Below are 25,676 nucleotides of genomic sequence, written 5' to 3'. Positions count from 1 at the left end.
TAGACTACAGTGATCTCATAAGGAGAACCCACACAAGCGGCCCCTTCAGAGCAGCCCATCTGTCTCCCTCAAGGACATTACTCTGCTTGGGCCAGTGACAGCCGCAGCATAGAATAGGATCTACCACCTGCTTGTTTGGTTTCTGAATCATCTGAATCCACCCTCATTCAGCAATGTGGACTATCTGCTTTCAGAGACAGAACAATCGCCGTATATTCATTCAACCAATGTTTATTCTGTTCCTACCCCTACTGTACTCAAACACTGCGGCACGCGGAAACACAGATGAATGGGGCCTGGTGATTATTCTCAAGGAATCTGTAGTTTAGAAGCACATAGATAAACAAACTATAACGTCCTCTTTTAAAATACTAATACTACATGGCACACTCAGTTTTAAAGGATCAGAGAAGAGAAGCACCTCGCAACACCCTAGCTCAAAGAAATGCTATTTAAAATGACAATCCAAGGCACTTACTTTGCAAACCCTCTAAGCTCTAACTTTGGACATTTTTAACCAAAACAAAGTAATTTTTCTTGGACCACTTTAGACAATTCCCTTAAAAAATAACCATCACTAGATTGCTCTTTCTGTCTTTGGCTTTTAGGATATAAGAAATACTTGTATGAATTTTGCTTCCAATCCTCTTGTTTCATGAAGTCATTCATTGTTTCTTAACAAAGTCACATGAGAAACTACCTTTAGAATTTAATGAAACAGAAAGCAAAATGAAACAAAATCTATGGTCTGTCTCCTCTGATGAAACCATTCTGGGCCGGCGCTGTGGCGTATCGGGTAAAACCTCCGCCTGCAGTGCCGGCATCCCATATAGGTGCCGGTTTGAGTCCCGGCTGCTCTACTCTCTGTTATGGCCTTGGAAAGCAGTAGAAGATGGCCCAAGTCCTTGGGCCCCTGCACCCATGTGGGAAGACCTGGAGGAAGCTCCTGGCTCCTGGCTTCAGATCGATGGGCTCAGCTCCAGCTGCTGTGACCATTTGGGGAGTGAACCAGAGGATAGAAGACCTCCCTTTCTTTCTTTCTCTCTCTCTCTCTGCCTCTCTGTAATTCTGCCTTTCAAATACAATAAATCTTTTCAAAGATGAATGGAAAAGTAAAATAATCAACTCCTTAAGAAAAGAACACAGGGAGCAGCACTATGGCGTAGCAGGTAAAGCTGCCACTTGTGATGCCAGCATCCCATATGGGCACCAGTTCAAGTCCAGGCTGCCCCACTTCCAGTCCCTCTACCTGTTAATGGCCTGAGAAAAGCACAAAGAAAAAGTCCAAGTGTTTGGGCCCCTGCACCCATGTGGGAGACCCTGATGAAGCTCCTGGCTCCTGGCTTCCACCAGCCCAGCCCTGGACTTTGTGACAATCTGGGGAGTGAACCAGCAGATATACCTCTGACTTGCAAATAAATAAATAAATCTTTAAAAAAGAAAATGAAAATATTACTTGGAAGCCAACAGACCTCTTCAAAACTCTTTATCTAATGGACATAGACTCAAAATTACCCAGAATTAGTGAAAACCAACAATCCTCTGATTCAGGGAGCCCAAGAGATTCTGAGAAGAACAAAGAAAAAGAAATCTACAGGGCCGATGCTATGGTGTAGTGAGTGAGGCCACTGTCTGCAGTGCTGACATCCCCAACGGGCACCAGACCTGGCTGCTCCACTTCCGATCCAGCTCTGCTGTGGCCTGGGAATGCGGTAGAAGATGGCCCAAGTGCTTGGGCCCCTGCACCTGCGTGGGAGACCAGAGGAAGCTCCTGGCTCCTGGCTTCAGATGGGCACAGCTCTGGCTGTTGCAGCTATTTGGGAAGTGAACCCAGCGAATAGAAGACCTCTCCTTCTCTCTCTCTCTCTCATCCTCTCCTTCTCTCTGTGTATAACTCTTTCAAATAAATAAATATATTTTTAAAAATCCTTTCAGATGACCAAGTCGATGTATGGTTTTCATTCTGTACTGTCATCCCAGGAAGCTCAGAACCAAATTTCAAATTCAGTTACAGCCATGTTTAGTTCCAAGATAATCGTCATCCATTTCTTCTCTTGCCCTAATGTTCTACCTTGAGTCTTCCAGCCTATTATAAACCTCCTTTATGTCCTTACTGACAAGAGATGGGAAAAAAATAAAACTAACACCTGGTATGCTCAGTTGGCTTAGAATTATTTCCACTTTACAAAAATAAATGCAAAAACACATGACCTGTGATGATCTCTAAAGAATGGAGAAATTGAAGAGGACTGAGACAAAAGCAACAGAACAGGGACAAAAGAGGAACCGGGAGACCGCACTGCGGCACAGCGGGTTAAGGCGCTGCCTGCAGCGAGGCCATTCCGTATGACTGGTCTACTACAGATCCAGCTCCCGGCTAATTAGGCGCCTGAGGAAGCAGCAGAGGATGGCCCGAATCCTTGGGCTTCTGCACCCATGTGGGAGACCCTTATGAAGCTCCTGGCTTCAGCCCTCCATCCTCGCCCCCCCCCACCAGCCCAGCCGAGGCAGCCATCTGGGGAGTGAACCAGCAGATGGAAGGTAGCTCTCTCCCTCTCTGTAACTGTGCCTTTAAAATAAATAAGTTTCAAAAAGAAAAACAAACACAAAGAATGAGACTGAGGCAGTATGCCCATATTCTCCAACTCAAGTACAGATGCACAATGCTCTGGCCTAAGAGTCGTTATAGGAGTACCTGCAATGGGGAGTATTCTGGAAAGCCCCGGAGATGCGCTGAACACAGCTCCCAGGGGTGTTAGTGAACAGTTACAGAAAGGCTTTCACTTTCTTTGGGTCACGGATCCCTTTGATGATGTGCTAAAAGCTTGGGAACAGCTCCCCGGGGAAGTACCAGCAGAAGCCTCCTGCTCTGTATGCATTCCTCCTGCACAGCAAGGGCAGTGCTGCAGAGAACTCGACCCGACGAGAGCCAGAGCTGCCAAGCTGCCAAGCCGGACGGGGAGCCGGGCAGCCAGCTACCAGCTGGAGTTCCCGCTGTTCTCTGACCCCTTCTGAGTGATAGGTCGCCTCGAAGAGCAAACTAGGGTATGGGTCCCCTAGCCCCAAATACATGCGTAATCACCCCACCCCAATTTTCCACCTAATTTCAGGGGTTCGGGGATCCCCCTAAAGCCCATCCTCAGACGCGCGGTTACGCCTAAGCGCAGACTTCCCTAGACCGCAGAATGCCCTTGATGACCTTTTTAAATCACCCTTTATCAGAGACAAGAGCGGCCCACAAGGAAGTTATCGGACCGCGACGCTCCCAAGCCCGCGGCCTCCCTCCAGGCCCCCTCCTCCCAGCCCTCCCTTCCCCCACGCCCGTGCCGCGCAGGTGCGAAAACCTAAGGGCCCACCCAGGCGCGACGAGCGGGGCGCGGGGGATGGGACCCTGGGAGGGGCGGAGGCGGGGGTGGGGGCCTTCCCGCTGTTGCTTGGTGACCACGCTCTCCGCCCAGGCCGTTCCATTTCCTCAGCAGGGGACGCGGCGGGCCGGGCCGCGGCTGACGGACCTCCCGGGGCGGCCCTCTTCCGGCTTCTCCCCCTCTGCCGGACAGTGGCCAACGCCCGTGACGTCACAGGAGGAGGGGTCAGCGCCGCTGCCGGGTGCTGGAGGCGCCATTGGAGCCGGCTGGGCTTGCGAGCCCCGCTGAGGAGCCGGAGGTTGGGCAGTAGTTACCTCCGCGTCGGCGCCAGGCCGTTCTGGCCCCCTCAGCGGCATGGCGTGCGGAGCGACGCTGAAGCGGCCCATGGAGTTCGAGGCGGCGCTGCTGAGCCCCGGTTCCCCGAAGCGGCGGCGCTGCGCCCCTCTGCCCGGCCCCACTCCGGGCCTCAGGCCCCCGGACGCGGAGCCGCCGCCGTTTCACACGCAGACCCCACCGCCGACTCTGCAGCAGCCCGCCCCGCCCGGCAGCGAGCGGCGCCTTCCAACACCGGGTAACCTGTGCTGCTGCGGGCTTGGCAAGAAGCCAAGCGCCGGCATTTTTTGGGGGGGGTGGGGTGGGAGGGCGTAGGATTCTGAACGCCGGACCAGCTCACCCACGGACCCCCTTCATAAACGGCTCGAGAAAAGGGAACCGGGGTGCAGCTGGGCCTGGCTGCTTCCGGGGAGAGGAGGCATGGGGAGGGGTAATGGGGCCCCAGGGCCGGTTTTCCTGGTGCTGGAAAGCTTGGAGGGGTGGGTCACCAAGAGGAGGGTGGGAGTACTCGCGGCCGCCCTAGGACCCTCCCTGGCTCCGGAATCCCTCTTGCTTCGCTGAGCCGCCCTGCAGATCCACTGGGCCATGGAAAATTGGATTCTACTCACGAACCGGCCTCTGGAGTGGGGGTTGGGGGCGGGCTCCTGGGAAGGGGCGTGTGAGCTGGTCCGCCCTGCGTACCGCGGCTCGGAGGGAGACCTGATTTGCAGAGGTCTTTGGAGGCCGGAGGCTGCCGCAGGAGTCGTGGAATCCGATTCCAACGTGACCGTTTCTGAGGGCGGCTGGCCATGTTCTTTGATTGTATGGCTATTGTCTTGTACCATATATGGCCTGCAGCCGGTGGGTCGTTGGCTAGAATTTGAGAATTCTTCAACATACAGAGGTTCTGGAAGCAGGCATTCAGCCGTGCGCAGGAGAGGGGCTCTCCAGTACGACATTCCACTTTGGCGAAGGAAAGGGAGAGGCTGGCGTGACAGCAGAGGGAAGGTGCATCCGCATTAATACCCGGCGCTTTCACAGGGCTTGGGCCGAGACGTTTCTCTTCGTGTTCTACACGCGTTGGCAGCGCCTTAACACCGTTCTTTCCTCGCCGCTTTTGGGTTACCAGTACCTTCAGCTTTCGTTTCCTCTTTCCTCTGCACAGTGCAGATTTCAGGGCCTCTTCCTCACACCAAGATTCCTGCAGCCAGCTGAGTTCCCCCAGAATGTGTATGCGCACCTGCGTCCCCCCTTTTCCTGGACTTAGAAGGTCGCAGTCTTGGGTTCTTTAACCCGCGCCCTTGCCTTCCCCCAGAGCCTCCGTGCTGTGCCTGTGGTCGGATGTTTTCCCCTCTACTCGCTAATCCCGGCAGAGGCCATTCTCAGATCTCCCATCCATTACCTCGCTGACTAACACGCCCCGTGAGGGAACTCTTCCACTTTAAATTCCCTGCCCACTTAACGTTGTGCAGCGTTCTGCGCAGGGGAGTGTTGGCGAAGTTTCTTTGTCATGTGCCCTCTCAGGCAGGAGGGGGGTGTCCGTTTGCGTGATGCTTGTTTCCTTCCTCGGGACCCACAGATGCCCAGGAGACCTTTTTGGGTCTCTCCTATTCTGCAAAATGGAATCAGTATTTGCCCTGTCTTGAAGATCTAGCAAGATAGTTGTGAAAACTGTTTTGAAAAACATAAATAATGTGTTGTGTGCAAATGTTTAATTTCTTTGTACCACCCTCTAGGTTGGTTCTATTGGTAGTTCACATTCCAGCACAGCCTTCGTAAGTGAGCGGTGAATGTATTTGGAAGCCTGACTGGCTGAGTGTTATAATGGAGCCGCTGTTTTCTGAATCTTTAAGTACACTTTTTGCAAAGACCATGCAAACTAATTTATTGGTTCTTTGTGTTAAGTAGATTGACCAGTTTATTAACAGTAATTAAAATATTCCATTATGAAAGAAATACACTATTAATGATTCATTCTCTGATGCTTGGGCTAAAATGAAAGATGCTTTCGGGGTTAAAAAGAATGAATGGCAGATGGAATTTTAGTTGCTATTCAAACAGAAGGAATAAAGTCAACTAATGGAAAAGTGAGTTTAAAAGTCAGTGACTTCATTTTTATGACATCTCACTTGTTATCTCAAGGGTCACAAACTTCTGTCTAAAATGGCCAAGAAACTTTTTATTCCACTTAAAAAAAAAAATAAAAAGATGTGTGTACTGTAACACTTTGTGTGGAAAAAGCCTATAAAATTAAGCCTTTTATTGCTTAAATTTTTATTGAGTGCTAGGCGGATACCAGACATGGAAGGGGTTGCTGACCTCAGGGTTTGTAAACATCGAGTGAGTTTAGATGCAGAACAATCAGGACCTGAGAGAGCTGGGGAATAGCTTCTGGATTGAGGTAGCATTTTAGCTGAGTCTTGAATATTTGGGGGTAAAGCACAGCCCCATTTCAGTAAAGGGAAACTAGTAAAGCAAAGGCCAGAAGAGCCCCCAATTAAGGGAAGAATAGTTTAATGCAGTTACTTTGGGTGATGGAACCTGGAAAATAAATAGACCAGGTCTCAGAGGGCGAATGAATGCCTTGCTCAAGAGCTTGAATTTTGGGCTGCAGCAGCTGGAAACCAAAAGAGTTTTGAGACTGGGTTTAGCCTGATAAAAGCTGGAAGCACAGGGTTTATCAATCATGGGAGGCAAGGATTCAAATTATCCACTGTTAAAAAGAAATTAGCATTTTCCCTTTTTTTTAAAAAGTGCTGTTTCCTGTTTCATGTGGCCCTTTTCAGAAGAAAATGACATCTGCTTCCTTGTTTTGGTTAGATTTCTGAGCTTGCTAGTCCTTACTACCCTTAAAGTTTTATGTTTCCGTTTGTTCACTTTGCCATACAAGAGACAGTGAAGAGGTTATCAAAGAACAGCTGTTCTCCTGAGCACTGTCCTCACACTTGTTCTTTCTTGTTTCGTGTCTTTGCAGTTCCTCACATCCTGGTATTGATTCTGGCCAGTGTGTGCTTGAGGAATAGTACATTTTAAAAATGAAGATTTCTACATTCAGGGGTCTAAAGTGTGAACTTCATAGCGCTCTTAAAGGAAAACCTTGCTAATCTTATATTGATCTAGTGTGTAGATTGAGAGTTAGGTTGTTTGAACCGCGTGTGGAGGTACTTTTCGTTCATGACAGTTCCTGGAATATGCTGTCACTTGTTACGGCATTATTATTTTTGCTTGTGGTTCTTACTACCTTACCAGATAGGCATTTGGCATTTATATCAAAACTTAGACGTCCAAGGTTACAGTCACACAGCTAATAAGCAAGCTGGCATTATTAACACTTCCTATTTAAAAAAGTAATATACATTAGAATCACTTAAGGAAGGAGAGGGTACAGGTTTGTTTTGTTTTTGTTTTTTTAATTAGGAAGCGCTGTTATTTGGAAAGTGAATATAATTATAATTACACAACAAAAACAAAAAACTTGAAAACCACATCCTTGCAGATTCTTTGTTGCCCCTGGAAGCATTCTTCAAGGTGGTTAGTAATGTTTCCTGGACTCCCTGTAGTAGTGTTAGCCAATCTGATGTGTAAGCACCTTGAGTCAGAATAGTAATCAATAATCTGAGTCTTAACAAATACTACCTCTTGTAGGATCAGAGAATTCTTTTCTAAGCCCTGACCACCATTTCAAAGCATTAAATTGCAGCTGTTTGCCTGGGCACTGACCAGGCTGTGAATGTAATAGTTTCTGCTGTCCTAGGACTTCATTATTAGAAAGCCTTGGATGGTAAGAGACTCTACTTAATATCCTGGTTTGTGAAACTGTAAAACTTAAAAGATCAATGATAACTCCCCATTAGGTAAAATAAAGTTCATCATTTACCATAAATTGTACTAGTTAGTCTAGCAAATGGCTGATCTGGTCTCACTGCCACAGGAAGCAAGTGAACTAAGTGGTTTATGCCAAAATAGCTTTGGTTCTGTGCATTGTTGAAATGGGGCAATAAAAGCATGCTGTCTAGGGATATAGAAGTGCTTTGTACAGTATAAGCATTTTAACTCATTAATATTAATAACATGGGGAGAGGGAAAAGATTGAACTTGTATGCTAAACGGAGTATCTAAATCCCAGTGAAATACCTTCCTTGTCTCCTCTTCTAAGCAAAGAGTGAGGAGGAGGAGGAAGGTGCTGGATGCAGTGGTAACTGAGACACTGCTTGGGACATGCACATCCCATATCACAGTACCTGCGTTCCCATTCCAGCTCCACTTCTAATTCCAGCTTCCTGCTAATACACACCCTGGGAGGCAGCGAGTGGTGGCTGCAGTACTTGGCTCCCTGCTGCCCACATGGGAGACAGGGATTGAGTTCCTGGCTCCCAGCTGCATCCTGGATCAGCCTCAGTTGTTGCAGCTCAGGAATGAACATGGCAGATGGCAGCTCTGTCTGTCTCTATCTCTGCCTTTCAAATAAAATGAAAAGTAGTAAAATTTTTTAAAGTTTGAAGAAATGACACGATAAATACTCAAGTATGTTTCTTTTTTATTAGAGCAAATTTTTCAGAACATAAAACAAGAATATAGTCGTTACCAGAGGTGGAGACATTTAGAAGTTGTTCTTAATCAGAGTGAAGTTTGTACTTCAGAGAGTCAGCCTCACTCCTCAGCACTCACAGCACCTAGTTCTCCAGGTAAGTCTGTATCAGTGTTTGTACAAAACCCATTTAAGGGTTTGTAAACGGTATTTACTATGATGGTTTGTTTCCCAGTCTAGCATTGGTCTCTGAAGTAATAAATTCAGTTGAAGTAAATGCATTATATTATTACTTAAAAATAGTTTTAAAACTGTAAACTCGGGAAATTAGAAAAGAGATTCATTTGATTGGCCTTTCATCCATCCAATGCAAGAGTACCTTTTTCTGTAACTGCAGTAATACTGTAGCCACTAACCACATACAGCTATATAACCTTAATTTATATAAAATTTAAAATTCTGCTTCTCAGATGCAGTGGTTACGTTTCAAGTGCTCAGTACCCACATTTGGTGGCTGTTGTATTGGACTTAGCGCTGTAGGTCATTTCCATCATTGCATAAAGTTCTGTTGGACAGCTCTGGTCTATAGATCAGATCCCTTCTGCAAAAAGATTCATTGACAGGTGGTCAAAAAGGATGAGCTCAAAAATAGAATCCTTTAGGATCAGAGGGATCTTCATGGCGACATAGTAACTTGCCGGCCATCTGCCTACAAATAATAGAACCGTATTTAAACATCTCTCTTGGTGAACATTTTACTTCAATAGTAGAGAGGTTTGTTTACTTGCAAAATAATCTACTGTTTAACAGTTCTAAGGGGTAAAAGTTACCCTGATTAAAAATTACAGAACAGATGTATCTTTTTTGCTGTTAATTTTTACACGTAATTACGATACTCCTCCTTGGTTAAACGTGAGTCCAGATGACCTCCAATAATCTTGGAGGCTGTCACATCATGAATCTGCTTTCTATAATTCTTACTAAAGGTTTTATATCAGCTTTAACCTTTTTAAGTCTAGACTCAGGTTACTGTGACATCAGAACATTTTTTATATGCAAATCACTGAACACACCTGGATACATGTTGTTCTCTTCCCTCTCAATTTCTCTTTGGTTTTGCTATGTAAAACAAATAGTAGAAATTGAGATAACTTCGTGAAAATATCCATGTAGTGAAAAATACAATTTTTGGAGGCCACGTTGTGGTATAACTGGTTAAGCTGCCTCTTGCAATGCCAACATCCCATACAGGCCCCGGTATGAATCCCAGCTGCCCCACTTCTGATCCAGTTGTCTGCTGATATGCTTGGGAAAACAGCAGAGGATGGTGCTTGGGTCCCTGCACCCATGTGGGAGACCTGGATTAAGCTCCTGGCTTCAGCCTGGCCAAGCCCTGGCTGTTGCAGCCATTTGGGGAGTGAACCAGTGGATGGATGATCTTTCTGCCTGTCTGTGTGACTACTGCCCTTTAAATAAATAAAATAAATCTTTAAAAAATATAATTTTTCTAACTGTTTTTTAAAAAAATTTATTTATTTGAAAGAGTTACATAGAGAGACGAGAGGCAGAGAGAGAAAGAGAGAGGTCTTCCATCCAATGGTTCACTTCCCAATTGGCTGCAACGGCTGGAGCTGCATGGATCCGAAGCCAGGAGCTTCTTTCAGGTCTCCCACGTGGCTGCAGGGGCTCAAGGACTTGGGCCATCTTCTGCTTTCCCAGGCCATAGCAGAGAGCTGGATTGGATGTGGAGCAGCTGGGTCTCGAACTGGCGCCTATATGGGATGCCAGCACTTCAGGCCAGGGCATTAACCTGCTGCGCCACAGCACTGGCCCCCTTTTGTATGTCTTGAAGACTGTTTATATAAAGTTATTAATTCTGAATTAGAACTAGAATGTAACCTAGAGTTACCTTTTGGTCAGGTTCTTCCTGGATGAAGAAGGACCAGCCCACCTTTACCCTCCGACAAGTTGGAATAATATGTGAGCGTCTTTTAAAAGACTATGAAGACAAAATTCGGGAGGAATATGAGCAAATCCTCAATACCAAACTAGCAGGTAGGCTTAAGGCAATGGCTATGCTGATGTTATTGATAGAGTTCAGTAAGAACCCCCAGTTAAGTAACTTTGAAAAAGAGTAGGGCTGCCCTCAACTGGATTCATTAAGTTCTAAGTGTTGAAGTTACTCTTAGTGATTCTAAACACGTTACTTATACATTATATGGAAGGCATCAAGTAGGCCATTTGGGTTAGTCAATGAGTGAACAAGTGTTGGGATATGGTACTAACCTCCCAACAGGTGTTTGGGAGGAGTTTAGTATTGTCAATGTATTTGGACTCCTAGTGGGAATTACTTTGTGCCTATGGGAAGTTGGGCATCCTGTGATTTGAGAGGTGTGATAGTAAAGCAAGGAGAGCCCAGCTTGGCTAGAACAAGGTAGCGTTTAGTGATGTCAACAAGTATGTGTGTGTGTATGTGTGTGTGCGTGTGTGCACATGCATATCGGGGATCTGAATCAGGACAAAGTTACTGTTTATTGAAAGAGGACAATATTGGGATCAGCGAACTGTTAGGCAGCTTCTACTTCCTGTAACCTGGTGTCGCTACAAAGTGGTTCCTCAGAATGTTACCCAAGTCTGCTTTCCATTCGGCAGAGTTGGGTTCCTTATAGAATGCCTCGATCCTTCAGTATACCTGTAGATAGTATGAGCAGCAGCTCTCGCGTGTCATTTCTTCTCCCACTTCAGATAGTTCAGATCAGCTGGCTCTAAGCTACTTCTTTGTTTACAGATGGCTGTTTTCTACCTTTCTGCTCAGTTTCCTCTTAGAAGGGGGCATTTCTGTCGAATTGTCTATGATTAGAAGGTATAGAATTTTCTCATAGCTTTCTGGCCATCTTACCTCTTCTCATGCTTTTCACTGAGTGTGTGGTTGAAATGCATAACAAGGAAAGAGTTTCAAAGCTTCATGATACCCCATAAATATGTGTAGTTTTTACATGTCAGTTTAAAAAAAAAACTTCATATCCCATAGGAGATTACTGAAATTTGCTGGCCTGTTAGTAAGGAGTGATGTTAACAGTGGGGGAGATGTTATTAGGAAAATATTATGAACAGTGGCCAAATCTAGGAGCCAGATATTTGGTTCTGGGATCTAAGCCAGAGCAACAGATCTCAGAGTGAGTGTTACAATAGAAGAGTCTGAGAAGGTAGAGAATTGAAACTGGGAAGCTATGGACCTGCTTCCTTGATTCTTGAAAAATGGCCAAATATTTCTGGGGATAAGAATACACAGTTTTTCTCCTCACAGAACAATATGAATCTTTTGTGAAATTCACACATGATCAGATTATGCGACGATACGGGACAAGGCCAACAAGCTGTAAGTATTGCCAGGTTTTTTTTTGGAATTTTTTTTCCAAGTTCCAAGAGCAAGATTTTGACACTAAATACCTTGTCTCCTGAGTGGGAACAGCTGATGTGAAGTAAAGTAATAGCTAAAAATATTTAAGTGCTGAGTACTGTGCTTGACCCTTTAAATCATTCCCAGAGCTTGTGCAATCTTTACAGTAGCCCTATGAATGAGGAACTGTTAGTGGCTGCAAGCTGCAGGTTAGAATATTCCTTCCAGAGGTTAAATAATCTGCCGGAGCTCATAAAGTTAGTGGTTCAGCCACAGTTTAAATAGGTAGTCTGATTCTAGTACCGATTTATCTTTTTTCCAAAAAGTTTCAATTGTTAATTTATGAAAGTTTATCCCTTAAGTATATCAGGTGTGTGACCAAGACTTCTTGAATCTAGACATTCGCCACCACCGGTCCAGAGCATAAATTATGAATAGCCATGTATCTAACTGAACTTGAGTCAGGTTTCTTCAATTCTTGAGTTTTAAGTACCTTTTAAGTAGCAGCTCATTCTCCATGCTGTTAATCGCGAACATTGTTAATTAGCATTAAAGCATGGTGTTATATTTCTTGGGATTTTTACCCTCTTGGTTTTTATTTCTGCTTTACAGATGTGTCCTGAAGCTTTTTTGCGTATCTGGGTACCAGGTTTGACCTCAAAAGATGGCTGCTGTACACTTTTTGCAACTGGTTTGATATCACATTTCAGCTCCAACTTCGCATCCTGAGAACACTTAAATGTTTTCTGCAGGTCCATTTTATACAACTTGAAAGACCTAAAACTTTCTGGTTGCCACAAGCATATCTTTCTTTTCTGCTCATCCAATAAACAGCTGTGCCCTACTGTGATAGATTTTCCAAACAAAATACCTGGAGCAGCAGTTTAGCAAAATATGCCTTCAGTGGCACTCAACAAATGGAGTTTCCCCAAGCACAGTTCTGTAAGAAGTGTGTGCGAGAGTGTGTGTGTATGTGTGTGTGTATTTTAAGTTATTATTTGTATTGTGCAAACTTTTTTAACCTTGGGGATTCTGGCTGTGAATTTGATGCACGACAATTATGGTTAAAAACATTGGCTTGGTCTACAGAAGATCATTAATGTTTTGTGACCATATAAGTTGTAACAGTGGATTGTTCATGTGTAGGTATTATTGTTAAACACCGGGACTGTTTCCAGGCACAGAGTATGAATCATAATTTAGGATGGACATTAGATGTGATGATGATGGTAGAATGGAGAATCTGCAGTCCTAGATCTGCAAATGCGTGGTGAGAAATTAGAACAAACTGGAGATGGCGCTTGACACATGGATTCTGCCTAGCTCTGTTAGAAAAATACTTTGACTCCAAGCCTTAAAATACCCAGTGGAGTCTGCGCTCACCTCATTCACACAAAGAGCTCCCTGGACCCGCCCCTCTAAAGGGAAAAGACCTCCCTGGAGCGGGAGCATAACATGGGTGAGCACAGGGCAGGGCCAGCACCGGGCCCCAGCAGAACTGCTACTCGGGAGGAGCCACTTCACCTTTGTATCAGTTCTTAAAGGTAGAATTTGGCTCCTTGGATCAGGTTCCCCAGATTCTTAGGAGGTGTCCATGTTCAACTGCTTGAGCTGTGTTTGGCAACCCCCTGCCCGACGTTGCTCACAGGCTGTTCTTCACCTTGTTTCCAAGGCTGAGGAACAGAGAGTAGCCTCTGTTTTGAGGAGGTGGAAGTTAAGTATACATTTATTTTTTACTGTGACTTGTTCAGGACCACATTTTACAAAATGCCTTGTTTTCATTATTATTGTTTCTGGAAAAGAAAGTTCTATTAAAATTGTTTTAGTTTGACTATAGAATAGTTTTTTTTAATTAGGGCTTATTTTGAAATTTTTGAGTTTAATTCAGATGTATGCCAGTACCTTCCAAAGTAAGGTCATATTCAGAGACAGTTGTTCTGATCAGATGGCTTAGAGAAATTTCTGGAATATTCACATTCAAAGATTACTTATTAATGAATGTCTTTGACTTAAATCTAACCAAAAACTGCAACCTTATTCTTTGTACATTTTCATTATATAGTGTTAACAAGCTTAGTTGCAAACAAATAAAATACTTAAGCTATTTGTTTACCTTGCCTTCTTAATACTGTGATAATGTTGATATTCAGATAACTTGTATGGGGCTGTTACAACCATCTCCTTGGTTCAACATTATGTTGAAGATTTATAGACTTTTATTTTAAAAGTTCAGCAGTGATCTTTTATTAAGGAATGGTTTTACTTCCTGTTTGAAGGGCCATTTGCTTTTTTTTTTTTTTAGCAGTTTTTAAAACTTTTTATTTTTACATTTTTTTAAGTTTTTATTTTACATTATCTACAAAGTAAAAGTTTTTTCCCTTAACTTAAAAGTTGAACCACTGAGACAGTGATCACTTCATCAAACTTGATTTATAAATAATAATCCGTCAGTTTGACGGTAAGAACTGACTGAAACCTTTGTCAAGTTTAGTAAAAGGGTGTTCCAAATCTTGATTTTTTTGTTTGTTTGTTTTAAGCGGTAATAGCAGCAAGAATCACTCTTGTTACTTCTTTTGCTAGCTGATGTGTTCATGACTTTCAAGGGCCATTAAAAAATAACTTCCAGTTTTGGCAAGCAGAGCTGGGGTACTTGCGGGACTCTGCAAACAGCATGTGGAATTACGCACAGCCCCAAGTTCCTACAGTGCCTCTACTCGGTCCGAGTATCTTCCACTGCAAGTGAACTGCTAGCATTCCTATTGGATGTTACAGGAAATCAACGTATATCGTTTAAAAACAAAATAAGTGAACTTCTAGTTTTCTGTGCTTCCAGCTGGTAGAAGCAGGAGAAAGGAGGAGGGGATCCGGCCCTTCGTTTCTTCCAGGGCGGCCTTACAGCGGCTGGTGGTGGTGGGCTTGTACTGTAAACAGAACGCTGCAGCACAGCCCACAAGCCCAGAGTATGCAGCACGTGCCTGCCATCTAGCCTTGGCTAGCTAGGAGGAGACTCGAAGTTTAATTCTGCCCCCCTCGCAATCTTTAACCAGTGGGTAGATAGAAATAAGCCAGTCAGACATGAAACCACTTCAGATAAAACTCCCAGAAGACTTGTTGCTCATGGGGTAGGAAAAAAGGCCTTCACACACCCCCTCCCCAAATACTAGCCAAGCACCAGTTAGACTGTCTACACCCACCCATCAAGTACTGCAGCACAATCATGGGGCACTCTTGCTGTCAGGACAGAGGCTACAGCTAGCCCTGCACTCGAAACCAGTCCACACAGCACTTGCTCATCACTGGTCTGTTCCAAGCTACAATGATTCGGCCATGGTAATAACCCCCAACGTGTCGGGACTCAGGACGGAACCTCGGCCCTGTCCAGCCTGTCATAACCAGGAAGGCCAACTCTGCCCTAGGCATGCATCAGCTACCCAGCATGCTGCTGCTGCTTCTCATCAGGTCAAATCCTGGACACCATCAACACACACAGACTCGGCCCTGACACGGAACTGATGGTCACAGTCCCTCCTGCACACGCTTGCATGGGGCTTGCTAGTTCTCAGGTGTGAGGCTGGAAGCACTGGCGCTGCCTGCGAGCAGAATGCTTGGGGTGCCCCGGCGGCCCCTGCACACACACGCCTCACTTGAAGGGTGCATCATATAAAGGAAATGCACTGTTGTCGAGACTGGAATGGGCTGTGGTGCACTTTGAGCAAGGGCGCCCTGGGGACCGCCGGGTGGCTGTGGCATCATTAGCATCATTGGCGCATGGGCAGTTGGATGAGAAGGAACCATTCCTGACTGTACATGAGCCTGAAACAGCTCTTTTACGCATACAGGCAACATTTCCAGCTTAAACAACATGTCAACTGTGTTCCTTTCACTGGGCTGGGAGTCTCAGGAAAGGGCAGCAGCAGGCCCAGGCCCCCTTTCTTTTCTCGGGACACTCCTTAGTTCACCTTTTTGGCAGCTCCTGCAAGGCTGGAGGAGCCTAGATAAAACATCAGGGCCCCAATGACTGGGTCGTTAAAACTCTGAGCACAGAACTCATGTGTGGGCCAAGGTCTTCAACAAGAGCAGACCCCTGATCCAAGAGCAGCTTTCTCAACTGAGCAATGGAAGATCCGATGATGCTTCCGGTGGGGGCCTGAGCGGGTTCTGCAGAGCACATCCCTCGCAAACAGCAAAGCAGGGACTGTCCGCTGTGCCAGTGTGCAGTACTCTGCTCCTTGTCTGCCCGTCTCCCTCTGCTTGTGGCCTGCTCCCCCAGGCAAGAAGAAACATGGCTTCCTTCACTCTCTAAAGAACATGCTGACAGGGCAGGAGGAGGAGCAGGTGCAGGGCTCCCGGGAGGTGGAAGGAATCATCTGCAGTGACCTGGGCCAGCCCAGTGTCTGTACTGAGGGCCGATGAGTCTGAGTAGGACAGGCAACTGCAGGCAGCCCACAGCAACACTCATTTTCTGCCTCCCACAGTGTGCACTGCTCTAGACCGGGACAAGCCCTGCACCAAACACTGCTTCTGCTCCCTCAAATTCAAACGGGTCCAGGACCTACTTGGGCTTCCCTGGGTTGACCTTTTTGTTCTTTCTGCACAGCACAAACGTGAGGTTGCAGGGACCTCTCTTGCAGGGAAGCTCATGTACCTACTTAGCCTCCAGCCTCTGCTAGACACCCACAGGACCCAGCTGTCATGCAGCTCATTCCACCACACCGCGCTGATCCACACTGACCAGAACCAGCTCCCTGCCAGCTCTCAGAAGCACACCAACTGCAGTGCACTGCCCCACAGAATTACCCTAGGCAGGTGAGGCTGCCCGACTCCCTGGAGCTGTGACCTTCCAGTCAAACTGAGTTGCATCCAGCCTGTCCCTCACCAACACCACGCTGGAGCACTGCCTGGCAGGAAGCCTCAGAGTTGGTATGAAAGGAGCAGAGACGTCTGACACAGCCACCTTGCCCTGCCTAGCCCTGGGAGGGCCGCAAGGACGGCGTCAGAGCCCACCCTGGGCACGGCTCCTGTCCTGAGCCCTCGCCAGCAGCAGGTGCACAGAGCCACCCCTGATGCAGCAGCCATGCCTGCCAACCCTCAGCAGCTCACACTGCAGGGGAGCTGCCAAATGCTTCCAGAGCTGCTCTTCAAGAGAAAACGAGAACACCTGGGTGCTTCCAGCTGATTCACTGCACCAAGGGCCATTTGTTTTCTCTCTTTTTCTGGACTAGTCACTGGTTCCTGGAAGAGGAGCGTGGGAGTGGCCCTGCAGTGGGACTGTCACACCAAGGCAGCGGTGGGAGCTTTCCAAAGTTGTGAAGGCTGGACTAGGGATGGGAAACTGCCTCGGTGAAGTCTTCCAGACCAGCGTGGTGTCTCCCCTACTACTGGACATGTCCCCTCCCCATGCTAACTTCGGGTTGGGAAGTTGAGCAGCTTTTGGTAAGGAAAATGGCACCCTCTCACTGCAGTCAGTGTTGGTGGGCTATTCTGTTACGATAATGGCAGCCCTCTGGATTTGGGGGTCTCCTGAGACATATTGGTTTAGTGTTGATAATCACAGAAAAGACATTTCCTGGGGATCGGTGTTGTGGTGTAGTGTGTAAAGCATCCCATATGGTTCATGCCCTGGCTGCTCTATTTCCAATCCAGCTCCCTGCTGATGGCCTGGGAAAGAAGCAGATGTCCTAAGTATTTGGGCCCCTACTGTCCACAATGGGAGACCTGGAAGAAGCTCCTGGCTTTGGCGTGGCCAAGTCCTGGGTGTTGCAGCCAACTGAGGAATGAACCAGCAGATGAAGGATTGATTCTCTCTTTCAAATAAATAATAATAAAAATTCTGGGACAGAATGTGGGTGCCTAGAAGATGAATCCAAGATTTTCTCCAAGACCCAGTTTCTAGGACTTAAACTTAAGGACAACTTCCAGAAAGGAGTAAGTGTCCCTGCCTGGGTCAGAGAGTCAAGGGAAGAGCACTGGGGAAGCCTTTCTCATGTGGAGGGTGGAGTGGCTGGTGCGGTAGTTAAACGAGGGCCTGTGGATGTTTGCAGCCCTGGAAGTTAGTCTCTGCCCTGGCACTGACTTGGTATCTGGACCGTGCCACACTTCTCAGCTTGTTTCCTTACCTGTAAAATGAGCACGTATAGTATATACATCATTGGGTTTTATGTTCAAATGCAAGAAATAGTTGTAAACAAAGTATGGGGTATGGAATATGCACTTTAACATTGAAGCACATTTCTTTACAGTGGTCATGATCAGATCTAAAGACCCAAATCAGATCTTCCTGGCTTTACTAGATTTTTTTTTTTTTAGGATTTATTTATTTTTAATATCAGAGGGAGACTGGTTGATTCCCCAGATGGCCACAACGGCCAGCACGGGTCCAGGCCAGAGTCGGGAGCTTCATCTGGGTCTCTCATGTGGTAGCAGGGGTCCAAACACTTGGGCCATCCTCCGCTGCTTTTTCCAGCCCATTAGCAGAGAGCTGAATCAGAAGTGGAGCAGCTGGGACATTAACCAGTGCCACAACGCCAGCCCCAGGAGTGATCTTGACTTTCCAGTATGAACAGCATGAGTACCCCACATCACAGTCTCTTTTAATACAGTCTCTGTTTTTAAGTATTTGAGGAAACAAAGGTGAGTGACAAATGCATGCAGTAATGTTTTAGTTACTCCACATCATGTATGTGATATACTCTCTAAAGCAGATGTGTGCAAAGTGGGGGAATAAAATTTTATGGGAATACTGCCACACCTATCCGTTCGCATCTGTGATCACTCTCACACTGCAATTCCAGGCCTGAGTAGGTACAGCAAAGACCACAGTATGGGCCAAAAAGCTGAAAATCTTATCTGGCTCTTACAGAAAAGTGATTTTCAAGGATGGGGAGAGATAAATACTCAAAATGACCAAGTATTTTATTTCCTGCTATGGTTTGAACATGTTTTAGTTCCCAAACTCACATAGGACCTTAAACCCCAAAAGTTATGGTGTTTAGGAGGTAGATCAAGTGGGAGGTCCTTAGGTCATCTCACAGGGAGGTTCTTGCCAGAGGGTTGGCCATGAAAGGCTTACGGGGGTGGAGGGGGTGGGGGGAGCACCTGTTCTCTCCACATCATGTGATCCATCCTTCACAAGTGCTCACCTTTGCCATCTGCCCCCTAACCCGACATCCAGCCAGTGGGGCCACCCAGTCTTGTACTTGAACCTCTGAAACTGCACTGTAAGCTTTTCTTTCCTTTATAAGTAGCTTGTGTTAGGTTTTTCATTACTACCACGAAGATAGGTATATTTAATTTTGAAACTAAATACAAAAAATGGCTGTGGTAGTTTTAAATTTATCAGAAGATAGCATGAGTTTAATGATAGCTTGTAAAATGCTCAATTTTTGCTTTTAAGATTTATCAATTTATTTTCAAAGAGTCACAGAGAGAGGAAGCAGAGATCATCCATTTGCTGGTTCACTCCCCAGATGGCCTCAACAGCTGGGGCTGAGCAAAGCTGAAGCCAGGAGCCAAGTGCTTCATCCAGCCTTCCCATATGTGTGGCAGGGGCCCAAGCACTGGGCCATCTGCTGCTGCTTTCCCAGGTGCATTAGCAGGGAGCTGGATCAGAAGTGGAGCAGCCGGGACTTGAACTGGTGCCCATCTGGGATGCTGGTGCTGCAGATGGCACTTTGCTTGCTATCCCATAGCTCTGGCCCCAAAATGCTGTTTTAATTTTTTAAAGACTTATTTTATTTGAAAGGCAGAGTTACAGAGAGAGGGAAAGACAGAGAGGTCTTCCACCCACTGGTTCACTCTCCAAATGGCCCCAACAGCTGAAGCTGAGCTGATCAGGAGCCAGGAGCTTCCTCCAGATCCCAAACACGGGTGTAGGGGCCCAAGGACTTGGGCCATCTTCTGCTTTTCCAGGCCATAACAGAGAGCTGGATCAGAAGTGGAGCAGCCGGGTCTCGAACCCGTGCCCATATGGGATGCCAGCACTGCAGGTGGTGGCTTTACCCGCTACGCCACAGCACCGGCCCCCAAAATGCTGGTTTTTTTGTTTTGTTTTTTATTTTTTGACAGACAGAGTGGACAGTGAGAGAGAGAGACAGAGAGAAAGGTCTTCCTTTGCCGTTGGTTCACCCTCCAATGGCCGCCGCGGCCGGCGCGCTGCGGCCGGCGCACCGCGCTGATCCAATGGCAGGAGCCAGGAGCCAGGTGCTTTTCCTGGTCTCCCATGGGGTGCAGGGCCCAAGCACCTGGGCCATCCTCCACTGCACTCCCTGGCCACAGCAGAGGGCTGGCCTGGAAGAGGGGCAACCGGGACAGAATCCGGCGCCCCGACCGGGACTAGAACCCAGTGTGCCGGCGCCGCAAGGCGGAGGATTAGCCTAGTGAGCCGCGGCGCCGGCCCAAAATGCTGTTTTAAGAACAGACTTCCTGTGAGGCAAGACAGGCAAACCAGTAAACACTAATCCAAGACTTAAAAGTGAAGAAAGTAAAGTGAGAGTAACCAGCACCTGAACTGTGTTGAGGAAAACTTAGCACTTCACTTTATGGCAAAGAGTCGTATAGTGCACATGTGTGTCTAGATGACTCCCAGCATACTACTGACTCCTGGTATTAACTTGATCTATTACTTCTGCTGTCTCTTCAGTGCTAAATGGTTACATGAATTACGCGGCTGCTACTCCTCAGGGTAGTAACTCCCAGATCAGATGAATAAGCCTTGTGCAGGGTCTCTGCCGCCAGTGTAAACCAAGCTGCCTCCCCCCGTGAGAAGCTCACAGTCTGGCGGAAGTGCGATTAAAACGTGCTGGGTGTTTTGTGTCTGCAGAGACCAGGATGCTTTCTAGTCTATTCAGCTGCCCTGGCAGCTTCTCTCCAGGTACTTTTGATCTGTGCGGGGAATGCGGACTCAATTTTTAATAAAGCTGTGTCTATAAAATGAGGCTCTAGTGTGTTAATTTATGATGAGAATGTGTCAGGAGCTAGAGTGTCCCTTTGGTCTCACTAGTGTGTGTGCTTTCTGTAGTCTTAACACTTGGGAAGCCTAATTAAAATCAAGAGGCAGGGGCCTCTGGTGCAGCGGGCTAACGCCCTGGCCTGAAGCGCCGGCATCCCATATGGGCGCCGGTTCGAGACCGGGCTGCTCCACTTCCGATCCAGCTCTCTGGATGGTCCAAGAGTTTAGGCTCCTGCACCTGCTTGGGAGACCCGGCAGAAGCTCCTGGCTCCTGGCTTCGGATCTGCGCAGCTCTGGTTGTTGGGGCCAATTGGGGAGTGAACCAGCGGATGGAAGGCTCTCTGCCTCTCCTTCTTCTCTCTCTGTAACTCTGCCTTTCGAATAAATCAATCTTTTAGGGACGGAGCGTTCACCGACGTCGGTGCCTTCCGCTGTGCGCCTGGCACTGCCTTCCCCATCTAGTTAGCCTCAGCGACTCTTGACTGTTTCACTTATTCAACTCGATAGCTCCCCTACCCACAAGTGGCGCGTTCTTTTTTTGATTGAGGTGGCCACCCTGGTTTCCATCACATTCCAGACCCTAGGGCCCATTTCTCTCAGGTTGCTCTGCTCTCTGTCGTGCGGGCCTGGAGGGAAAGGGGAGCTGCCAAACTCACCGTGTCCCGCAGTGTGCTGGGACTCACAGCTCCCCAGTCCTCCTTCGGCGTGCGGCAGGGGTGTCGGAGGCACACGCGCTAGGTTACAGCCTGCCCCACCTGTAAAGGAGCAATACAGCCACTCTCGGAGTAAGGGGGCGCACGCGTGAGGCCACGGACACGTGTCTGGCGAGCGGGATCCCGCCTGCCACCTCGAGGTTCGCTCAGAGCGCGGGAACTTCCGGCCGGCCGCGTTTGTAGCAAGGCTGTGTGTCGGGCAGCGCACGTCGCCGCGACCCCTGCTGCCCCATCGTGTGCCGCCTCGACGTCCGAGTACGAAACGGAAGATGGCGAAAGCTCGGAGCTTAAAATCCCTTGGCTTCTTTACAAACGCACATTTCCACGAAGCCAAGGATCCTGCAGAACGAGGCGATGAGAAGGGGAGAGCGAGAGCCGAACACACTCTCCCAGACGAGGCGCGGCTCCGGACCTCCCTTGTGACGTCGGAAGTGCCCGAACACGGCTGCCCCGCCTTGGGCGCCATGGCAACGGCGCAGGCTCGGGTCTGGCAAGGGATTCTGGGAGTTGTAGTTTCTCAGTCTGCGAAGGCTGAAGGCCTGTCCGCGAGGCCTGGCGGCGGGGGCGGGGCGGGGCGGGGCGGGGCGGTGGGCGTGGTCCGGGCCGGACCTCGCAAAGGCCTACTGCCCGAAGAACTAGGGACGTTTTCCCCAGAAAATGGCGTGATAAACTGGGTCAGGGCAAGACCAGGCATTCTCCTGGGAGACGGCAGGAAGGTGGCAGCCAGTGGCAGGGACCCTTTCTAGCAGAAGAAACGACTCCTCCAACGCTTGGAAGCATGAGAGAAATTCTGGATGCCCCAGAACGCGAGAGTGAGCGGGGATGGTAAGCGACTGGATCAGGATTTGGAACTGGAAAGAAACCAGATCGTAAAAGGTCTCGAACATCAAACCCAAGAAATGTGACCGTTTCTGGACACGTCAACAGCCTTCACACAGCCCAAGCTGAACGAACGACTCCCGGCTCCCAGCTTGCTTCCTCTTCCTGCAACAGCAAGATCACATGCTGCATATAGTACTCGGATTGCGCCTTGTCCCGAGGACTGTGGCTTGTGAGAAAGGCTCAGGAAGTGATTTTGGAATGATTAAAGTGTTAGAAAAGTAACAATAGGGGGCCGGCGCTGTGGCATAGCGGGTAAAGCCAGCCGCCTGTGGTGCCCGCATCCCATATGGGCGCTGGTTCTAGTCCCGGCTGTTCCACTTGTGATCCAGCTCTCTGCTATGGCCTGGGAAAGCAGCAGAAGATGGCTCAAGTGCTTGGGCCCCTGGGCCTGCGTGGGAGACTTGGAAGGAGCTCCTGGCTTCAGATCCTCAGCCATCTGGGGACTGAAAAATAAGTAAATAAATCTTTAAAAAGAATAAAAAAAAGTAACAATAGGAAAATGAGTAAGAATGGAGCAAGACCAGGTGCAAAGAGCCATCAGAGTTCAAAGCAAAGTCCTTTGTCCACCTGCACTTCACTCCAAATCTGTTGGCTGAAATCTGGTAACCCTAACTCCATTTCTAATATAGGTTTGGTTTGATCACTTTTTTTTTTTTAAGATTGATTTATTTATTTGAAAGTCAGAGTTACAGAGAGAAAAGCAGAGGCAGAGAGAGAGATCTTCCATCCACTGGTTTACTCCCCAATTGTCTGCAATGACCAGAGCTGCACCCATCCGAAGCCAGGAGCCAGGAGCTTCTTCCGGGTCTTCAATGCAGGTGCAGAGGCCCAAGCACTTGGGCCATCACCTACTGCTATCCCAGGCCATAGCAGAGAGCTGGAGCAGAGGTAGAGCAGCCAGGTCCCGAACTGGTGCCCTTATGGGATGCTGGCACTGCAGGCAACAGCTTTACCTGCTATGCTACAGTGCTGGCCCCTAAAGATTTATTTGAGAGAGTTACAGAGAGAGGGGGAGAGACAGACAGACCTTCCATTGGCTGATTCACTCCAAAAATGGCCAGAAGCCAGGAGCCTAGAACTCCCTCGGGTCTCACGTGGGTGCAGGGGCCCAAGCCCTCAGGTCATCCTCTGCTGCTTTCCCAGGCTGGATCAGAAGGGTGTCTGGGACTTACACCAGTGTTCATATGGGATGGTGGCATTGCAGGAGATGGCTTAACCTGCTGTGCCACACCTCCAGCGCTGACCAGCACTTTTTAAGAAAAAAATAAGTTGCCATATATTTTAAAGTGTGAGGTGTCATGTTCAAGCAGCGACAGATTCTAGCTTCTCTTGAAAAACCTGAGGATTTGACAACTTGCGGTCCTGTTTCTCTCATAACAATAAGAAGATAGAACTGAGTAGCTGCACCTTTACCAAAACTTACGGCCTCCAGTTTGTCACGTCTACCATCCCTCAAACTGAAGTCCCGTGTCACTGGCCACTTAGCATGTTTTTGTTGTCGTTGCCTTAGAGTGAGCATTATTGGCCCTGCAGGCATCTGAGTTGCATGTGTTTGTACTAACGCTGCGTGGTATTTCTGAGTAACGCTCGTATCATGAGATTTGTACTAGAGGGTGACTAATTGTGTGAGATTGAATGAAATGGGGAGCCGGGAGACAGGAAGAAATAAAATGGAAACTTGGTGAAGGACTATTTGACTGAACCGGGGCCATAATTAAACAGTGGATGAAAGATGAGGAAACTGCAAATTCTAACCCCAGGATTTCCTGCCTGCCTGCCTGGGAAGATGACCCCACTAACAAGGAAGGGAGGGAATCGGAAAGGATGGTCATTGGTACCCTGCCTCAGATTCTTGGTGATCAAGGGCCAAGAGTTACAATTACATCACTCCCCAGTGTTCTGCTAGACATACATTAGGTGCTCAGGAAATTCTAGTTGAACTGAAACTCAGATTTCAGGTGAAGCGCATGGCTGATGGGGCAGGGCCGGGGGAGAATCTGAGTGCTAGAATGAAACCAGTGAGTTGTAGGGCCTTCAGAATCTCTCCAGAGTGGGTGATCAGCCTACCCATTTGGGGGAAACCCCATACAAAGACATGAAGCAGAGCTGGAACTTGGCACACAAAAATAGGGTTGGGGGTGGTGATGGTGTCATTCCAGGGGACGGAATTAAAGGGCAAGGAGACTGGACTCCCAAGACACTTCCTGGAATATGCTGGAACAGCACGTTCTTGGTTGGATCATCAGGCAGGGGATTCTGTAAAATGAGGTTAGGAAGAGAGGAAGACTAAACTTCTCAAAGGTTTTGAATAGTTCACTATTTAAAAAGGGAAAAGTGGCCGGCGCCGCGGCTCACTAGGCTAATCCTCCGCCTAGCGGCGCCGGCACACCGGGTTCTAGTCCCGGTCGGGGCGCCGGATTCTGTCCCGGTTGCCCCTCTTCCAGGCCAGCCCTCTGCTGTGGCCAGGGAGTGCAGTGGAGGATGGCCCAGGTGCTTGGGCCCTGCACCCCATGGGAGACCAGGAGAAGCACCTGGCTCCTGGCTCCTGCCATCGGATCAGCGCGGTGCGCCGGCCGCAGCACGCCGGCCGCGGCGGCCATTGGAGGGTGAACCAACGGCAAAGGAAGACCTTTCTCTCTGTCTCTCTCTCTCTCACTATCCACTCTGCCTGTCAAAAATAAAAAAAAATAAAAAATAAAAAAATAAAAAAAAAGGGAAAAGTGGACCAGCGCCGCGGCTCACTAGGCTAATCCTCTGCCTTGCGGCGCTGGCACATCGGGTTCTAGTCCCAGTCAGAGCGCTGGATTCTGTCCCGGTTGCCCCTCTTCCAGGCCAGCTCTCTGCTGTGGCCCAGGAAGGCAGTGGAGGATGGCCCAAGTGCTGGGCCCTGCACCCTGTGGGAGACCAGGAGAAGCACCTGGCTCCTGCCATTGGATCAGCGCAGTGCGCTGGCTGCAGCGCGCCGGCCGCGGCAACCTTTTTAGGGTGAATCAACAGCAAAAGGAAGACCTTTCTGTCTCTCTCTCTCACTGTCCACTCTGCCTGTCAAAAATATAAATAAATAAATAAATTTTTTAAAAAAGGGAAGAGTTCAGTGCAAACCTCCAATGTTTATTCACAAGTTATCTGCACATACAACTGCAGTAATGTTACGCATTTTATAATTGCTTACACAATGAACACTGAAATTCTAAAAGATTAAATATAAATGTTCTAGCATTTTCTTTGCATTTGCACAATGCATCCTATCTCACACACTGTGTTACCCCTCCCTGCCCCACACCACTTAGGAGGCTCAGATGTAGTCAAAGGGAGTCACGGAAGGTTCTGGAACACAGGGGGCAAACGAGAAACTGAGACATCAAAGAACTGCAAGGGCTTAGTCTTTTCAGTGTGCAAGCCAGGGCCTCAGCGCTTTCCAGGAAACTCCCTTAATCCCATTACTGTGGGTAGTGTTGCTGTTCTGACTGATGAGGAAACAGGCACTATCCCAGAATCTGGCCCCACGTGGTCTGCGTTCACAGCCCTT

The 25,676-nt window shown here is 47.9% G+C and overlaps 1 protein-coding gene across 1 annotated transcript; it reads left to right on the top strand.

The window, feature by feature from the left end:
• The first annotated feature begins 3,572 nt into the window (after nt 1-3,572).
• AKIRIN1 (akirin 1) lies at nt 3,573-13,717 on the top strand. The gene is made up of 5 exons (XM_008265528.4): nt 3,573-3,936; nt 8,222-8,362; nt 10,126-10,260; nt 11,513-11,584; nt 12,218-13,717. Exons 1-5 carry the CDS (start codon nt 3,720-3,722, stop codon nt 12,226-12,228), a joined length of 576 nt encoding a protein of 191 aa, XP_008263750.1. The 5' UTR covers nt 3,573-3,719; the 3' UTR covers nt 12,229-13,717.
• Nucleotides 13,718-25,676: the final 11,959 nt, after the last annotated feature.

Source organism: Oryctolagus cuniculus, chromosome 7 (assembly GCF_964237555.1).
Source record: "Oryctolagus cuniculus chromosome 7, mOryCun1.1, whole genome shotgun sequence".
NCBI lineage: Eukaryota > Metazoa > Chordata > Mammalia > Lagomorpha > Leporidae > Oryctolagus > Oryctolagus cuniculus.
The sequence above is the reverse complement of the archived record's forward strand: the minus strand, read 5'-3'. Positions and strand labels throughout refer to the sequence as shown.